This window comes from Nannospalax galili, unplaced genomic scaffold (genome assembly GCF_000622305.1).
Source record: "Nannospalax galili isolate Female #2095 unplaced genomic scaffold, S.galili_v1.0 scaffold307, whole genome shotgun sequence".
Lineage (NCBI taxonomy): Eukaryota > Metazoa > Chordata > Mammalia > Rodentia > Spalacidae > Nannospalax > Nannospalax galili.
The window spans coordinates 4,463,538-4,483,882 of NW_008359625.1; the positions used below are offsets into that span (position 1 = coordinate 4,463,538).

The 20,345-nt window shown below is 43.0% G+C and overlaps 1 protein-coding gene across 2 annotated transcripts in view; it reads right to left on the minus strand.

Moving 5' to 3' along the window:
- The window catches only part of Kiaa1549 (KIAA1549 ortholog), a 157,033-nt gene that overhangs the window by 84,735 nt on the left and 51,953 nt on the right, over window positions 1-20,345 (minus strand). For both annotated transcript variants that reach the window (XM_029558836.1, XM_029558835.1), the window contains exons 2-4: window positions 6,810-9,506; window positions 2,712-2,800; window positions 1,547-1,724 (exon numbers count right to left, since the gene is read on the minus strand). In XM_029558836.1, coding sequence (XP_029414696.1) covers window positions 1,547-1,724; window positions 2,712-2,800; window positions 6,810-9,506 — 2,964 coding nt within the window. The remainder of the gene's footprint in view (window positions 1-1,546; window positions 1,725-2,711; window positions 2,801-6,809; window positions 9,507-20,345) is intronic.

A 20,345-nucleotide genomic window follows, 5' to 3' on the forward strand; every position in this document is an offset into this window, starting at 1 on the left:
TTGGTTGATTCCTAGGCTCATGGGTAGGTCACATTATTTCTCAGTTTTGTCTTACAGAAATGTAGAACACCAACTTTTCACCAAATGAATCCATGTAACGTGAAGGCATGCCTGTGGTCTCAGTCCCTCAGAAGGCTGAGTCAGCAGAACCATTTCAGACCAGAAGTTCATATCCAGACTAGGATAATAATCTATACAGCAGAAGATACAACTCAGAAATCTTCCAAATATATAAAACTCATTACAGAAGAATTATTAAGTGTGCACAAGTGAAATGACATAGCATCTGGCATCACATTAAAACATTCTTACACCTTCAAAAAAGTTTTACCAATTTTGTTTGAAAACTGGTAAAAATCTTGATTATTTTTAAGCTTATCAATAAAGCATATGTGAACTTAATATGTTATGCACTCTACATTTGTACATGATTGAGAATGTCCATAATAAAAACTTAATGTGATATAAAGGAATTACTGTTAACTTTGGGAGTATGCTACAGCTAGGGCTGTATGTGTGTGTGTGTCTGCATGAATGCTTAAGAATCCTTTTCTTTTGGAGATACAGGCTGAGGTATTTATGAATAAAATGATATGGTGCCCAAGATTTACTGCGAAACGTGAAGAAAATTAGATGGGTGTGTAGGTGGAAGATGTCTGACCAAGAATTGAAAGCTGCTGGGACCAGGGAGATAGTTAATTCAGCAAAGTGCTTGCCTTGCAAGCATGAGGAGGATGTGAGATCCATCCCTCAATCCATATTTTTAAAAAGGCCAAATGTAGTGGCACTTGCTTGTAATCCCAGTGCTGAAGAAGAGGTAGAGACAGGTGGATCCCTGGGGCTGGCTGGTCAGACAGCCTAGCCTACTTGATGAGTTGCAAGCCAGAGAGAGTTCCTGTCTCAAAAACCGAAGTGTAAGGTGCCTGAGGAACAACACTGAGGCTGTCCTCTGGGCTACACATGCATGCACACACATGCACACATTAAAGAACTGAACACTATTCAAAGCATACAGTGGGTCCAGGGGGTTCATTAAACTATTCTGTGTACTTCTGTATGTTCCTGATTTTTCCATGATTATAAAGTCTTTTTTTTTTTTTTTAATTAAATAACAGAGCCTGGTGTAGCAAGAAGCCCAGGCATGTGATCTCAGCTACTCAGGAGGCCAAGTCAGAAGGTTCACATGAAACCAGGAGCTGAAGTCTTGGAACATACATGACTCTGTCTCAATAAATCAATGAGTAAATTTAAAAATAATCCCCAATTTTACATTAATTAATCAATTAATTAATTTGTGTGTGTGAGTGTATGTGGGTATGTGTGTATTGTATGTGTGTACATGTAGAGGTCAGAGGACAACTTGTAGGCCTCAATTTTCTCCTTCTACCATATGGGTTCCAGGGATCAAACTCAGGGCATCAGGCTTGGCATCAAGCGACATTACCCAATGAGCCACCTTGCTGGCCCATAATCCCCAATTTAAAAAAATATTTTAAAAAATGAAGTTCTCCATACAAACCAAAACATCCTCACTCAGTTGTCTCACCTGTTTGAACTTGAAACCTGGGCTCTGGCACGAGGAAAGATGGTTTCACAGACAAGATTAAAGGAGTTTGGTCGCGCACAAGTTTGCTATTAAGTAGGACATTAATGACAGATATTGCCGTGTAAACAAAAGGGCCAGATGTGACCAGAAACGTGAAGTCAGTGAACATTTCATAAACCTAGGGAAATGAAAAATAAAAAGACAATTCAAACTTAAAGGGACTTGTGTTGGATAGAAAAATAATAAATTAAATAAAACGTGTATTAATAAATATTGGCAGTTTGAATGAAAGGATAAATGCTTCAAAGATAATCAAGATTTTGTTTTGTTTTACTTTTACATTATCCCAACCTTCACAAAATGGCACAAAAGTACAGGACCAGCAAGAAAGGGAATAGCCAGTAATGTGGACTAAATAATGAGTTATGGAAAATTCAAGATTGTTGTATTTAAGCCACACTTAAATGAGCCCCATGGTTCAAAATAAACATAACAGAAGTCACTTAAACAATTTTAAATTTTTTGGAAAACACAATGAAAAGCAGAGGAGCAGGTGAAATTAGTCTTAAATACATTTCACTTAATACATGAAGCATCTTTTTAGTGTGTAGTCAGTAGCAAAATTATCAGCAATGTATTCTGCACTGCTCTGTTCACTGCAGCTTTGAAATCTGGTACATTTTACACTTTCAGTACATTTAGTTCAGATAAGTCTCATTTCACATACATGGCTCATGGTGCTGGTTAGACATGGGACAGGACTAGCTAGCAGGGCTTTCTGAGTTTATTTGGGAAAGGGACACCATCATGGGTGTAACATAAACAGTGTGGAAATCCATCTCTAGCTCACTGAATGTACAGAAAGATGCAGTAACCGAAGCCCAAATCCAAGTCATTTATTAAAGTAAATCAAGGAAAGCAAAACTGTTAAAGCCATCACCCTAACTGTGCCACCTCTGGTCAGAAGTCTCTTTGTTCAAACTCTGCCAATGGATCCCCCTCCACACAAACAGTAAAATGACATGTGAGTGGAGACGCAGAGGAAAAGTAGTATGAACCAGGAGAGGGGTGGGACAGAGGACACAGAGACTCTAGGGATCTTACCACCTGCCATCAGACCCAGACTACATGCCAGACATCAGCCTTGCAGGCTCCAGGACCTCACCTTCAGCTCCACCACACGGTTGAAGTGAATCCTCAAAACTTCTTTGATTGACGTAATGATGTACTCTTGCACAGCTCTTCTGGCCAGCACTATAAATGAAAGCCAACCACCAAATGTATTTAGTGCCTCAATGAAGAATGAAGGTGTCACACTTCTGGAAGCCAGGGCTGTGAAAAACTGTGCTAACAGTTTAATTATATTTTGCAAAACAAGGCCCAGAGTAAGAACAGAGCAGAAAGAGACAAGTACCACTAAGTATTAGGAAGAATAGCATCGTCTCACACCTTAGTGCACTCTGCCCCTGGTAGGGAAGATCAGGAAGCAACAGCTGTCACCCAGCCAGGGGACACAGAGCTTCCAGTTCCCATTTTCATCTGAACAAATACCAGGTCATCTCTAGCTATGCATCCAATGGCAAAGGATGAGGCTTTAAAAGCTCTCACAGGTAATACTTTTAAAGTCTGTAAAACGCTACTCAAACAAGCTAGATGCTATCTTCCTCCTCAGAAGGACTCCCACCCTAACTGTTCAAAGCAGCATCTAGGGTGCTTATCACTACTAATGGGAAATCCTAATCTCTGTGTATTAACATTTCACAGAGGAAATAAAATAGTTCTTATTCCAAAGTCTAGTTCTATTTGGTTTTTTTTTCCTTCCATCTAAAATGTCCCATTTAAAAACCTGTACCAATGAATTTCTGTTGCCCACTGTTTAGTAACCTTTCCTTTCCTTCTTTCTCCTAGTATTTCTTTGTTCCTCTTCCATTAGCCACTAGCTTCCATAATGTAGAATTACAATATATTTGATGTTGTTATGCAAATTTTCATTACCTGATCTTAACTGTTAAAACATGAGACAGAATCACTCCTCATTCTTCATTCATGAAAAAGGCAAATGCTTAAGCTACATCTGATGGTTTCTCTAGGAAATCAGTGGTACAGGTTTTAAAAGGTGGGAAGTGGCACTTCATGAGTTCATTACAGCAAATACATGGCCCTGGCGGTTTTGCTGGTCACACTAACAGCCAACTGGGCACTGCCTGCTAGGCTCTGAGTGGACCAGACTATGTCATGGATGATAAAAAGAAAGACAAAATGAGTTCAGAAGGAAAGGAGGAAGAGGAAAAAGACACCCTGGTTAAGGAAGGAAATGAGGGTGGAGGGAGGGAAAGCTGGCTCTTGCAAGAGCTAAACTTGGGGAAAGTGAGGCAGAGTAGAAAGTCAAAACCAGAAAACCCCTAAAGAAGGCAGGAGGTGCACACTGCAAGTAGCCCTGGTCAGCTAAAGAAATCACTTAAAACCATGTTACTCTAAATGGTCCCCACTGACCACGACCGTAGCCACCACCTGCTCAGGTTTATTTGAGGAAAAGAAGAAACTGTTTCCCTAGAATATGAGGATGTGAGTCTCTGGAAAACAGAAACCATGCAGACACACATATCATACAAATTGTTTTCCAACTATCTACAACTTCTCCAGAGCCAAGAGAAGAGAGGTGGAGAGATCTGAGGATGCATGACTCCCCTCAGTGGAGGTCTCCCCACAGGCCATCATGGATCAACAGCACCTAGAGTGCTCCTATGTTATTACAGAGCTCCATCAAAAAGAATCACCTCTACCCTTTTGCTGGACCCTTTCACTGACAGATAGCTACCAATAGGAAAGAAGCTGAGTCCAATATAAATGAGGATTGCAAATGAGCTGATAGGTACGCTGGTTACTAAGAGCAAGATACGGTATCTACTCTTCTCCGAACAGTGTGACAACACAGCTCTGCAGAGTTCCTGAAACTGTTCAAGTGGTGATCTGTAATCCAAAGAGCTATCAAGTGTACCTGCATAAAGGACACCAAATGCCATTTGATGTGTATCATGTATAAAACTTAAATTTATATTATATGATTCCTGACAGTCTTACAGTGACTCCTAAAAGTGCTTCTAATTATAGAAAAATTATAAAATGTGCAACATGGTTACATTTCATAAATATCCTAGGATCTCATAACGAAGCTTTCAGTAACTCTTTTAAGAAGTTCCTTTATAACCTATCATTTGAAGCTCCTTTGCAATTGTTTTGTAAAAAGGAAAAAACATGCTCTATTAAAAAAAAAAATACGGGCTGGAGAGACAGCTCAGCAGTTAAGAGCACCAACTGCTCTTGCAGAGGACTTAGGTTCACCTCCCAGCACCCACATGGCAGCTCACAACCATCCATAACTACAGTTCCTGGGGATCCAACGCACTCTTCTGGCCTCCTCAAGCACTGCATGCACATAGTACACTTACATACTAGCAAAATGCTCATACACATAAAATTAAAAAATAATTTAAAAAATAAACAAAACAAAACCCTCTTCTACCTCCGGTCTAGTCTGCCCTAATCTGGCAGATCAAAGTTGACTGTGTGTTTCAACTTCACTTTCTAACATAATTAATTTCAAGCTCATTTTCTAACATAATTACCCACTCCTCTCATTATCTAATCTAACTTCCAGTCAAGCAGATGCCTCCCTACTTGAAGGACTCCTCCCATCACCTCCTGTCTCCAGATGACAGCATTCTACTCTTTATTTTGGTATAACACTCCAATTTCACATTCTTCCAAACCCAACCTTGACCATCCCAGGTAGTCAGTCCATCTTAGTAGGCTCCAAGACTATGCCCTATTCATCTGTACGCCCCTTACATCTTCTAGAAGCATCTCATACATAGGAAGTGCTCAGTGGTTATAATATGAATTACAAAGGTTCCATCTGGGGTGCAAATAGCAAAATCCCTGCCACCACGACTACCACTCTTGTTCAGAGGATGGGGGTATGGTCACAGTGAGCAGAGGCTCCATGGCCAACTCACCAAGAAGGGAGAAAAAGATCAACATGTTCTTCATCCCCTCCCCCCTCCACCTGCACCTGTCCCTCTCCTTCCTTGTCTTCTCCCCTGAATTGCCCCTCTATTTATCTTGCTGTTTTCTGTCCATTCTTCATTTCTGTCACCCATTCTTCCAAAACTAACACACAAAGCCAGGGCGTTGCCAACATTTGGTCAAAGGGGAGCATACACTAATAGCTCACGAGATACCACACACACACAAGTCAGGTCTGGTGAGGAACGACCACAGCCACAAGACCCTATCATTCCTGAGGTAAGTCTACCCTTCCAGGCACAGCCTGAAGTGGACTATGGCTTCATGCAGCTAGAGCAGCCTGCCACTGCAGGATCCAGTGCAGCCTGAGTGGTCACCAAGGCTGCAGACTGAGAAGAGAAGCGGAGCGCGACCCAGTTCAGAGGATGTTGTTTATTCAGTTCCCCCCACCTCAGGATCCAGGTGACTCAAATATACGTAGGAGGAAAGTAAGAATATTAAATTAGTCGGGAAATGTAGCACCATCCTGACACAACTGCCCAGTTCATCGCGAAATAAACAAGACATGGGCTGGAGAGATGGCTCAGCAGTTAGGAGCACTGACTGCTCTTGCAGAGGACCCGGGTTCGATTCCCAGCACCCACATGGCGGCTACAAACTGTCCTTAACTCCAGTTCCAGGGGAATCCAAAGCCCCCTTCTGACTTCTGTGGCATTGCACAACACGGTGCACTCACATACATGCAGGCAATACACACATACATATAAAATAAAAATAATAAAAATATATTTAAAAAAAGAAATAAACAAGAACGTATTTAGTTTCAACTGTGTCATCTATGGTTATACTGGGTTATGAGTAGCCAAAGACCCTCCTGAAAACCTCTATAGCTCATTTAAATGGTTTGTCTGTTCTTACAGTAATTACTAACTAGATGTAATAGTCTGTGCTCATTTCCCAAATGCCAAGCTCTGGGCTACGTATTTTATGCCTATAAATCTTCCTAATAACCTAATGGAGCCAGCATAACTACCATCCTTGCTTAATGCTGTGGAAGCAGATTAAGAAACTAAGTAACTTGAGAGCTGGCAGGAGGTGGGCAGAGGAAGACAACCACTACCCACAGGTCATGTGAATACAACACTGACACACAGGTTGATGTGTCTTATGAGTACTACATACAAGCACCTTAGATAGTTCCCCTACCTCAGAGAACTGACAAGAAGCAGGGCCTTACCAGTTGTGATTAAATAGGCATCAGGAACTGTAATATCACACACATATGGCGGCTTGGCTGTGGCCAGTACTGGAGTACCAACTGTGCCTTCAAGAGTGGATGTGGTCACAGGACCAAAGGATGGCTGGGGAGGGGGTGCACTGTCCCCCTGAGGGTCCTGACTCGGAGGTTCAACATTCACAGCAGAGTCCACAGTGTCTCTAGCAGCAGTGCTGGTGGTGGGCATGCTGGGTTCAGGGGATGTGATGGGTTCAGGGGATGTGCTGGGTTCAGGGGAGGAGCTCGGTGGTAAATCTGTGGGTGTCCATGATGAGCCCACAGCTGGCTCTGTGGGCAGAGGTGAAGGGCTCACCTCAGAAACAAGTGAGGAAGAGGGTGACAGGTACAAGTCAGACATCAACTCTGTAGAAATGGGATTGGAGAAAGCGAGTAGGATAGATGTGGGGGGGTCTGTGGCAAGGGCAGTGCCACCAGGTGTTGGAGTCAGGGCTGGAGAAGACTCAGTTAACACGGGTGTTGAATGCAAAGAAGCTGACAGTGACGTGAAGTGAGTCCCAGCAATCCAAATGTCAAGGGTGGGCTCGGACCTGGAGGGCACCAGTGTGGTGACTGCGGACTCATGGTGAATGGGTGAAAATTCAATGGTGGAGGTAGTTTCAGAGAAAACCGAGGTAAAACGAACATCAGATTCTGTCGGTGAGACTGTCGATGCTTCAGTGAACTTGAGCGACTCAGAAGGGAAGCTTGAGAGTGGGGAGATTTCAGAGTGACTCTGGAGAAAAGTGATTGTTTCCAAAGGAAGATCTGAACTTGGCCACGGCTGAGACAACTCAAGGTTTATGGAATTAGGAACAGACAGCTGAGGCAAACCGACAGAGTTGGACAATGAGAGTGTCTCAGTCAGGGTGGAAAAAGACTGAGAAAGGAAGGTTGATGGATCACTTGTCATCAGAGAAGGAGGGGCAGGAACCGTTGAAGGTGAAGGGGTCGGGCTGCTGAGCTCCAGTGGTGGAGTTGAGTAAAAGTTGGATGTGAACTCTAAAAGATCCCCAGACTCGTGTTCCAAAGAGCTGATGGGTTCTTGGCCAGACAAAACTTTAGACTCTAGTGAGGGGACTGAACTGTAAGAGGTGAGACTTGGGTTTCCAGCAGAAAGGGATGGAGTGCTTTGATTTGCTGTGACAAAAAAAGATGAGTCAAAATGGGTACTGGTGATGACAGAAAACAGAGGGGTCACACTGGATGGCATCACAAGATCATTGGTGACAGAGAAGCCAAAGGTGGGGTCGAGTGAGCTTGGTGTGGAGAGGTGGCCATGGGAAGAGTACTCCTGGGTGGTGAAAAGGCTGCCCTCATCCACCTCAGCTGACACGTGCAAGCTGGCTTTCCACATTCCCACAGATCTTGAAGAAAGGGAGATGACTGGTCTAGAAGGGAAAAGGGTATTAAATTCTTGAAGATCTTCAAGTTCAGCGAGGTCTGTCCCCATACTGCTCTGTGGAGAAAGACTGCTCACTTCTACTGAGGCCACAGACAGGGTCTCAGGCCCATCCCCTGACCCCACATCTTTCTCTGTGAGGCTCCTGGCCAGAGTTTGATGAGGTGATATCATAACACAGGACACACACCAAGTATGTACTCTCAAGGAGGCCACAGGGTTCAGAACATGAGTATGGTCAGCAAAACTTGGGAGTGTGGGGCTGGGAGGTGATTGTGATACTTCCCCAGCCTCACTGGAAAGGAAAGGGTTGTCTGAAATACCAGCTGATTGTGTAGCAAAAGATATAAACACAAGAGGGCTTGAAAACAAAGTTGAGGGTGTGCTACTGAAAACAGGGTCTGTGGGTGACATATTTACAGTAGGGTGTGTTCTTAGTGAGATAGCTTCTGGAGGTTGACTCCAGGCAGTGGTCCCGTCAGGGTATCTGTCTGTGCTTATGGCCAGGACACTCATTAGAGGCTTTGAGACCTCCCTCAAGGGGACAGATGGGTGTTGAGTCATACTGTCGCCTAATGGCTGAGGCACTGAAATCCAGGAGCTGAAAAGGAGGGTTTCTATGTCCTCTGTTACAGAAGCTACAATCTCCGGCAAAGTCTTGCTTGATAACCGACTGTGAATTTCTGTAGGATGAAGCACTGGATTCCTACTAGGTGTTGGAATGATGCCCTCAGAGGTGAGAAAAGCTGACCAAAAAGTGTTGAAATAGCCAGAGGACTCGGCATGCGCAGTTGCCTGCTGCACTGTGTTTCGACAAGCTGACATCACTTCATCTTGCAAAGAAATCGTGGGTAATGAAGGAGTCAGCCCAGGCTCCAGCATTTCCTGGGGCAGTTCTAGTGGGCTCAGTGTGATGTACTGCATTGGGGAAACTGTGCGTGAAGAGGTCCAGTGCACATCTGGCAAAAAGTTATCCAGCTCATCATCATCAACGGCCACCTCGTTACTCATCACTGAGTTGTAATTCGCCTCTAAGATGCTGTGCCCTGCTGTACTTAGAGGCTGTCGTTGGTGGTTTAAAAAGGCCATATCAAAAGTAGTAGTAGATGGAGAGGATGGGACTAGGAGAGAGCTGCGTGGCTGGGACCCTGGAGCAGTCTCTGGAAAGGCCACGTGTGCAGCACTGTGCACGGTGCTGGTTTCCAGCAGGAGCTCCAGGGAGTGTAGGGAAGAGTCCTGTTGTTCCAGGGAGCGGTCATCTAGCAAGAAAAGCAAACCCAGGTTAGCTGGGACACTAGCAAAGTCAGACCACTAACATTTCATTTCATGTGTAAAATCCACTTATGCCTGATGTGCTAGTGCACACCTTTAATTCCAGCACTCAGGAGGTAGAAGCAGGTGATCACTGTGAGTTCAAGGCCAGCCTGGTCTACACAGTGAATTCCAGGCCAGTCAGGGTTACATATTAAGATTTTAAAAACAAATAATAGGGATGGAGAGATGGCTCAGCAGTTAAGAGCACTGGCTGCTTTCGTAGAGGACCTGGGTTCAATTCCCAGCACCCAATGGCAGCTAACAGCCATCCAAAACTCCAGTTCTAGGGGATCTGATGCCCTTTTTTGACCTCCTCAGGCATTGCATGACATAGATGCACTAATGCAGGCAATACACTCATACACTAAAATACAAATAATACATAAAAATATTAAATAAAATATTTAATAATAATCCACTCATTCAGAAAGTATTTGTTCACCGTAAATGTCCACAATCCACAGTTAGAAATTCAGGAGTCACTTGGAAGCTAAAGGGTGTCAAAATGACTGTCAGGGCAATATCCACAGATATCTGCATCAGAACAAAACCTTTATGAAAGCCTGCGTGTGTGTACATTTGCATGCTCAGTTTCAGACTTCATAGCAGTGTACAGTCATCCCTACAGAACCATTTGTCCCAAATGCATGTGAAATAGGGCAGATAATCTTCGGTTCACTCTATTTTATGACTCATGTCCTTATTATGAGAAGAAATATGGAGGATAGCATGTGAAGATGAGGCTACACCAGGGCGATGCAGCCAAAAATCAAAGCATGTCCAAGATAGCCTGCCAATCACCAGAAGCTGGGAGGCAAGCGTGGGGTAGATTCTCCTTCACAGTCCTCAGAGGCAACCAACCCAGTGGACACTGTTGGGTTTCTAGACTCCAGAACTGAGACAACTCTTTTCTACTGTCTAAGTCCCTAAAGGGAAAAAGTCAAACTCAACTTGGACTCTTTAGCAATTATACAAAAAGCCTCCCCAAAGTGTAGAACCTAAATTATTTGTATGGTCCTAATAACTTCATGCTAAGAGTCCTAATTTAAGGTAAACTAAATGTCTCCAATATCTGTCAGAAGCTAACATAAAATTTCCCCAGGCTGGGCATGCTCTCACATATATGTTGCCTCAGCTACTTGGGAGGCTGAGACAGGAGAATCATTTGAGTCCATCAGTTTGAAACCAGCTTGGCAACATAGTGAGGCCATGTCTCAAATAAAAACAAACAAAAAAGTGGCCACTGTTTCACTAGGCATCAAACTCTTTCCATAGCTATACTTCCAATAAATATGAGCACAGAAATGAAAATTATAAAATACACAGGGAAATAAGGTATCATAAACAGTCAAGAAAAACCCCACATAAGAAAAGTCAGAAGAGGAGCTGGGCACGGTGGCACACACCTCTAATCCCAGCACTTGGGAGGCAGAGGCAGGTAGATCTCTGTTGAGAGGCCACCTGGTCTATATTATATAGCGAGTTCCAGGCCATCTGGGCCACAGGGAGACCCTGTCTCAAATAAATTTTTTTTTTTTAAGGTCAGAAGAGAGGTTGGAAGATTGCTTAGTGGTTAAGAGCATTTGCTGCTCTTCTAAGAGGACTCAGGTTGAGTTCCCAGCACCTACATAGGAGTTCACGACTTTGTAACTCCAGTTCCTGGGACTCCGATGCCCTCTTCTGGCTTCCTCGGACACCAGGCACGTACATGGTACACATACATACATGGAAGAAAACACTCATACACACTAAAAAAAAGTCCAAAGAAACCCACCCATGTATTAGATTTGTAGACTTCATATATTAGAATTATGAGATACATTTTTATATGTTTAAATCATAGAAAATTGAGCTAGATGTGGTGGTGTCCGCCTTTAATCCCAGCACTAGGGAGGCAGAGGCAGATGGATCTCTGTGAATTCAAGGCCAGACAGGTCTACATAGTGAGTTCCAGGAGAGCTGGGGCTACAAGAAGACCCTGTCTCAAAGACAAAAAAACAAAAAAAAAACATGTATCTACAAATAGAGTCCATGAGACAACGAAAGTGAGGACAAGCTGCAAGCAACATCAAAAAAAGATGCTGACAGTTAACAAGTCGATGGCCAACAGAACAGAAGCCAGCCCATGACAGAAGAGGAAGTATCTGACACTTTCAATTTGAATAATTATAAAAAATTCTATCAAGAAGACATACAAGCGGTTAGAGAGATAGCTCAGTTGGTAAAGTACTTCCTGGGCCAGCATGAGGATCTGGGTTCCATCCCCAGCACCCACATAAAAACCGAGTGTGGGAACAGATGTTTGGGATCCCAATGCTAGAAGAGCAGGGACAGCTGGGCGTGGTGGCACACGCCTTTAATCCCAGCACTCGGGAGACAGAGGCAGGCTATCTCTGTGAGTTCAAGGCTGGCCTGGCCTACATAGTGAGTTCCAAGACAGCTGAGGCTACAGGGATACCTTGTCTCAAAAAGACCAAAAAAAAAAAAAAAAAAAAAAAAAGAGCAGGGACAACCTGGGGGGCTCGCTGGTCAACCAGCCTAGCCAGACTGGCAAGCTCCAGGCTAGTGAGAGACCCTGCCTCAAAAAACAAGGTTGGGCCAGCAAGATGACTCAGTGGGTAAGGTGCTTGCCTTACAGGCCTGGCAAGCTGAGTTTATTCTCTGGAATCCACATAAATATAGAAGAGAATTGAGGCTGGAGATGGCTTAGGAGTTAAGAACACTGACTGCTCTTGCACAGGATCTGGGTTCAATTTCCAGCATCCACATGGCTGCTAAAAACCATCCACAACTCCAGTTCCAGGGGACTCCAATCCCTTCTTCTGTCCTCCATGGGCACTGTACAACACAAGTGCACTTACACACATGCAGGCAATACACTCATACACACAAAAATCTTAAAAATATATATACCACCTAGGAAGGTTTCAAAACAGTGCCAGGGCTGGGGAGATGGCTCAGTGGCTAAGAGCACTGACTGCTCTTGCAGAGGACCCGGGTTCGATTCCCAGCACCGACACTGTCCTTGACTCGAGTTCCAGGAGAATCCGAAGCCACATTCTGACCTCTGCGGCATAGCACGACATGGGTGCACTCACATACATTCAGGCAATACACTCATAACACATAAAATAAAAATAATAAATAAAATTTAAAAAATATATATATATATAATTGACTCCAGCAAGTTGTCCTTTGACCTCCCCTTGTGCCCATACATATTTCTCACACAAACATACAAAACAGTAATAAATAATTTTTAAAGCAAATTTTCAAAAAGAAAAAGGACAGATGACTTCTGATGAACAACACCCAAAGTTGTCCTCTGGCATACTTAGATAACATGTGCACATGAACACATGCACACATCTGCACATCAACACACATACATGTGCATATACACACTTCACATTAACATACATACTCATATGCATGGGCACATACACACTTGCATACGTCTGAACATGAACACACACATGCACGCACGTGCACACACACACTCATACTCAAAGACACATTGTGATGGCTAACCCTGGTTGCCAACTGACACCTGGGAAGAGGGAACCTCAACTGAAGAATATCCTCCATCAGACTGGCCTATGTGTATATCTATAGGGTGTTTTCTTTATTTTTGTTTTGGAGTTCGTATTTTATGTATATGAGTATTTTGCTTGCATGTATGTAAGGGCATACAATGCCCATGAAGGCCAGGAGAGGGTGTTGGACTCCCTGAAACTGAAGTTGTGGGTGGTTGTTAGCCTCTATATGGGTACTGGGAACCCAGACCTTCTGCAAAAGCGGCAGTGTTCTTAACCACTGAGCCATCTCTCCAGCCCCACTTTCTTGATTGCTAATTGACATAGGAGGGCCCAACCCACTGTGGGTGGTGCCATCCCAAGGCAGGTGGGCCAGGGCTGTATAAGGTGAGCTTGGGAGCAAGCCAATATGCAGCACCTGTTTCAATCTCCTGCCTCCAGGTTCCTGCCTTGGCCTCTCTCAATGATGTAATCTGTAAGTTAAATAAACCCTTTCCTCTCCAAATAGCTTTTGGTTAGTGTTTTATCAAAGCAACAGAGAATCACACTAGAACACACAAAAATAGTGATTGTTTTAGATGAGCAAAAAGTGGTTATACCAATCAAAGAAGCTTCGGAACAAGAACATCCTTCAGGAAGAAAGGTAATAATCCCAGGTGAGAGGTCTGGGAAGAAAGAACATAGAATAAATGAAGATAAACACGTGGTAAAGTCTGATGCACACACAGAGTAAGACGACTGCTGTGCAGTCTGAGTTTACAAGAGGCGTATCACACAGTTAGAACAGTATACCCTCAGAGAGGCTGAAAGAGGGACCTTGGAGGGATCTGTGACACTGGGAAGAGATGGAAACCAGAAGTCAAGATGAAATTCAGTGAATCAACTCTGTGTACAGACACTAAGACTTGTAAATAATACTTAGTCTGGATGACATATTTCTAGCTGATTCCTTAGTCTCTAAAAGTCATAGACTTACACCAGATGTAAACTGTTGAAGTGTTACTCTTTGTGTCATGACTTGATGGCTCAGTGGTTAAGAGCACTTGCTATCCTTTCAGAAGACTAGAATTTGGTTCCCAACACCCACATCAGGAGGCTTACAACCACCTGTAACTTCAGCCAGGGGACTTGATACCCTCTTTTAGCCTCCACACACACATGCACACACACAAATAAAAAGAAAAAAATTTAATTGTTTCACAGTAACATTATTAAACATTTTACTATCTGTACAACCTGGCTCTACAGTCCTAAGCGCTTTTCCATCTTAACCTGCCACATACCAAGCACAGGTAAAAGAAAACATGACACCCTATTGTGATCCCAGTAAAATAGCAGCTGCTCCTTTCCACAGTAAAGATGGAAAAGTCATATAGGTTATAAAATTACAATTCTGTGTAGCATACACATTTAAAGGTTTTGCTGAGGATAAATCATTTTATGTAGGTACATAAAATGATTGAAAATTCTGCTATGATAGAATTTTTTTTTTTTAAATGTAAGAGCTAAGGTGCTACAGGGAGACCCTATCTCAAAAGATGAAAAAAAAAGTGACAGCTCAGCAGTTAAGAACATGGGCTGCTCTTACAGTAGATCGGGGTTCAGTTCCCAGCACCCACATAGCGGCTAAGGGATCTGACACTCTCTTCTGGCCTCTATGGACGTTGCATTATATGGTGCACTTACATACATACAGGCAAAACAGTCATACACATAAAATAAAAACAAAACAAAATATTAAAGAGCTGAAAGGGACAAGATCTCTTCTAAAATGAATCCAAAATGCATCTGCACATGAACCAGGAGGCTGCCAAGAGGTAAAACAAAGAAAAACAACATTTGGTGGCTAATTTACAAACTCAAAGACCCAATGCAAATGACAGTTGAATCAGCTCAGCCTTCAGAAAGCAGGAACCAAGAAAGGCTAAGTGGCCAAAAAACTAAAAATAAACATAAAAATTCCCCAGACTGGAAAAGCACAGGTACAAAAACTTCTCATTGAGGAATAGAAGGTGTGCCAACCTAGGGTGCTTTTGTTCTTTCTGCCAAGCCCTAGGGGACAGACACCAGCTCCAAAGAGGTAGCAGCTGTGATGCCACAGGGAATTACCTCTGTAGTTAATTCAGGAAGCCCAGGTGAGGCTCTCTCTCCACATAAAGGCACCAGAGACTCCCATTTCAAGCCCCAGAGATCAATTTCCAAGCTAGAAAGCGTTAGATCATCAGAGTGAAAGGTTTTCTCACTCTGATGACAAGGAAAGGGGCTGGGGAGAGACTACCCTTCTCAGTGACAAGACTGCAAATGATGCAGGGGCCTTGTGGAAAATGTAGCCCTCTCCAGCATCTCTGCAGTGGACCCTGGGCTTCCTCTCTTTCCCCAGCTAACCTAGGTCTGCAAGTTCATTCCCAGGGTCCAGTGTCAAGACAGGTTCGCCATGCCTACACATCACGCTTATTGGATGCCCACCCTGCACCCGGCCATGCTAAGATATTCCAGTCCAGGAACTGCTCAAATACCCTCACCACCATGCAAGGCTTGTTTATGGTCATTAAAAATCAATGACAAAGATGCCCAACTGTCTGCCTAACAATGCATCATTCTTAAACAGGTTTTAAAGTCATACTCTTCCATCCTGTACTTCGTCCTAACTATAGCACTGCAGCATTATGGGCTCATGGACTTTTCAAGCCAAATGGATCTAAGACTCCAGTCAATCTCCTCCTGTCACAAATGAGGCTCAAAGGGTTTAAGACGGCTTGCTGAAAATAGAGCTGGGGGGCAGGATGGATGAGGCACAAGCTCATAGGCTCTCAGGGGTGGCTGGAAGGCGGCTCTGTACACCATATGTTTTGCCAAATCAGTCCATTTTCCTAAAATTGCTGGTAAAGAAAGTAAATTGAAAAGCATCTCGAGTTATGTTATGTTATATTATATTATGTAATGCTATAATTGAGCTGAAAGTTCACAGTAAATCCGGTTATGGAAACCTACACAGAAGCATGTGTTTTGGATTGTGATCCCCACTGCCCAGCTAGGGGTGGCTCCTGGCCACAGGCCTGCATGCTGGAAAGAAAGAGTTGGACTAGGGAACAGCAGTGTCACCCAGTCTCTAAAGAGTTTTAATTCAAATGGATCTACTCATTTCAATTCTTTGCTAAACTGTGGAGTTTTCAAAACATGAGTCATCTCAACTCAGTGTGGACAGTCAATCTACAAAACAAGACGACTCTTCCCCACCCCCACAGAGCGGTTGAGTTCAAAAACAAAAGTAGTCAGATTAAACTGTGGACCAACTTGGCAAATCTTTAGTAACTTTTTTCTTCTAGTTCTCAAAATGTTCTAGGAAGGATTTTCAGTGTCATTAAAACCACCCTCCCCCTCCCTCAACCTTTCATCCTCCCAACCCGTTTAGAAAACAGTGCCTTCCTTTTCTTTCTCCAGCCCACATGTACCCAATACCATCTACCAGCTTACCCTTTCTTCCACCTAGCATCAACTGTGTTACTATCAAGCACCAAGTAGAAAGTGTGTGTGTGTGTGTGTGTGTGTACATATACATGTTAGTCGGATAGATAATAGAACACTTGAGTACCCATGACCCAGTTTAAGAAAAACAAATGTGGGTAGCGGCTCTGATCTCAGCAGACCGCCAGAGAGTGCCAAGTTCAGGCCTCCCTCTGGCATAGGGACTGAGAACACAGGAGACTGCCTGAGAGCACCCAGATCCTGCCTCCAGGTGGTGGTGAACTTCCCCTAATTGCGCTATACCCATCCTCCTACCTGGGATTTATTGAGGCCCCCTCCCAAGGCCCTAGAGCAGATCTGGCTTTGGTTGGCTAAGGCTGAGACTCTAGCAGACAGCCTGAGAGGGTGGGTTTCAACCTCGATTGGTGTAAAAGCTCTGATCTCAGCAGATCACCAGAGTGTCAAGTTTGGGCCTCCCTCTGGCAGAGGGCCTAACAATACAGGGGACTGCCTGAGAGCACCTGCCTCTACGTGGTGAAGGAAGCCTGAGTTCCAGGTGACTGGAACCTGAATTGGGCTTCTGTGGGTACTCCTGAATAGCTGATCTGAAGCCATCAGTTCCCTCCAAATTAAACCTGAGAGAATCTGAACCCTGTACCAACCAGCTTTACATAACTAATAAAGAAAGGATCTAGATACCCCAATAATACAAACAGAAGCATACTTCAACTTAATTCACATATGAGAATCATAAACAACAAAAGAAATTCACATGCCAAAATCACACTGAAAGAATAATAAAATGGAAAGCCAAAACACTATGTTCTCACCAAACTCCACCAATCCTGTAGAGGAGCTATACAAGGAGAACCCCCTAGAGATAACCCAGGACAATGAATTTAAAAGAGCAATCATAAACATGATCAAGGAATTCAACAAATTTAAAGAACATGTGAACAAAAAAATCAAAGAACTAAAAGAAGATAGGGATAAAGTTCTGAATGAATTCACAAAAGAGATAATAAAATTGAAGAAAACCCAGGCAGAAATGAAGAAGAAAGTGTACAAAACTCAGTAAGCCAACATGAAACAGGGGAAAGCCTCACCACAAGAATGGATGAAATGGAAAACAGAATATCAACACTAGAGGATAAAGTTAAAGAATTGGACCACTCAAGCAAAGATTATGTAAAATTTTTTAAAAAACACAGGAATGGGCCGGGCATGGTAGTGCACACCTTTAATCTCAGCACTCAGGAGGCAGAGGCAGGCGGATCTCTGTGAGTTCAAGGCCAGCCTGGTCTACATAGTGAGTTCCAGGACAGCTGGGGCTATAGGAGACCCTGCCTCAAAAAGACCAAAAAAAAAAACACAGGAATGGAATATGCAAGAGATGTGGGACACCATGAAAAGACCAAATGTACAGATCATAGGAATAGAGGAAGGAGGAGAATTTCAGGTTAATAGTGTTGACCAGATCTTAAACAGGATTGTAGAAGAGAATTTCCCAAAATTAAGGAAAGACATCCCATACAAATACAGGAAGCACATAGAACACCAAATAAACAGGATCAGAAAAGAAACTCCCCATGACATATCATAGTAAAAACACTAAATGCGCAGAACAAAGAGAATACTGAAAGCAGCAAAAGAAAAACAAGTCACATACAAAAGAAAGCCCATCAGAATTACAGCTGACTTATCAAGAATACTATATCCAGCAAAAATGTCTATTATAGTTAAGGGGGAAAGAAAAATCTTCCATGACAGGAATAGCCTGAAAGAATGTGTCCACAAAATCTGCCCTTCAAAGAATACTTGAAGCAATAAAGAGAGCAGAGAGAGAAACAACTATACCCCAGGGGCAATGAACAAAAATAAATAAAGGTATAATGGAGGAAACACAAAATTAGACAGAACACAAACAGCAATCAAAATGATGGCAACCAATGCACATCTTTCAGTAATAACCTTAAATACCAATGGACTGAACTCCCCAGTCAAAAGACACAAGCAAAGTGAATAGATTAAGAAACAAAAATCCTGCCAGGCGTGATGGCACACACCTTTAATCCCAGCACTTGGGAGGCAGAGGCAGGTGGATCTCTGTGAGTTCAAGGCCAGCCTGGTCTACATAGAGAGTTCCAGGACATCTGGAGCTACTGAGAAACCCTGTTTCAAAAAGACCCCCCCCCAAAAAAAAAGAAAGAAACAAAAATCCATCTCTTTGCTGTCTTTAAGAATGCAAGAAACCCATCTCACCTTCAAGGACAGGCACTACCTTAAGGAAAAAGGACGGAAAAGAATATTCCAGGCAAATGGCACTAAGAAACAAGCAGGGGTTGCAATTCAAATATCTGACAAAATAGGCTTCAAAGTAAAACTAATAAGAAGAGATAAGGAGGGTCACTTCATTCTGAACAAAGAACAGTTAACCAAGAAGATATTACAATCCTTAACATACATGCACCAAACTCTGGTGCATACAAATTCATAGAAACAAACACACTACAGGACTTTAAGACACAAATTAATCCCAACTCAGTAATAGTAGGGGCTTCAATACCCCCTCCACTGAACCGGTCAACTGGACAAAGAAAAAACAGAGAGACATCTGAATTAAATGATACCATACATCAAATGGACTTAACAGACATTTTTCAAATATTCCACCCAAGCACCAAAGAATACACTTTCTACTCAGCACCCCACAGAACTTTTTTTCCAAAACTTGACCACATATTGGGCCACAAAACAAACCTCAACAAATACAAAAAAATTGAAATAATTCCATTCATTCTATCAGACCACAATGCCATAAAGCTCAAAATCAACACTGGACAAAGCCCTAGTCACTACACAAACCCGTAGCGATTGAATAACACACTCCTAAACAATGAGTAAGTCAAAGGAAAAATTAAGAAATTAAAGAAATCCTGGAATTCAACAAAAAGGACAATACAACACAACACAACCTCTGGGACACTTTAAAAGCAGTCCTAAGAGGGAACTTTATAGCTCTAAGTGCCTACATTAAAAAATTAGAAAGAGCCCAAATAAATGACCAACACTGCAACTCAAGACACTGGAAAGGCAAGAACAAATGAAACCCAAACCCAGCAGAAGAGAAGAAATAACAAAAATCAGAGCAGAAATTAATGAAATAGAAACAAAGAAAATAATACAAAGAATCAATGACTCTAAGAGCTGGTTCTTTGAAAAGCTAAACAAGACAGACAGACCCTTAGCTCAGTTAACCAAAAGAAAAAAAGAGCTAATCCAAATCAACAAAATCAGAGATGAAAGGGGAAACGTCACAACAGACACCCAAATGATCCAGACCATTATAAGGGAATATTTTAAAAATCTATATGCGGGGCTGGACAGATGGCTCAGCAGTTAAGAGCACTGACTGCTCTTGCAGAGGACCTGGGTTCGATTCCCAGCACCCATATGACAGCTATGAACCATCCTTAACTCCCTTTCCAGGGGAATCCAAAGCCCTCTTCTGACCTCCATGGCATTGCACAACACCGGTGCTAAAGTATACAATGTGGGAAAGGCCAGGAAGAGAAGGCATGACCCATGCTTGGTAAAGGCTTTCCAGCGTGCATACCCTCAGGTCATAAATACACCTCAGCAACCCCTCAGTTACCTCAGTAAGTAAGCTCAATAAATTAATTGGTTCCCCAGTGAAACTTTAATCAAACATTGGCTTGATACTAGAACCTTAAAAGGGAATAAGCATTGCTTAGCATCCCCAAGAAAGAATTCTCACAACAG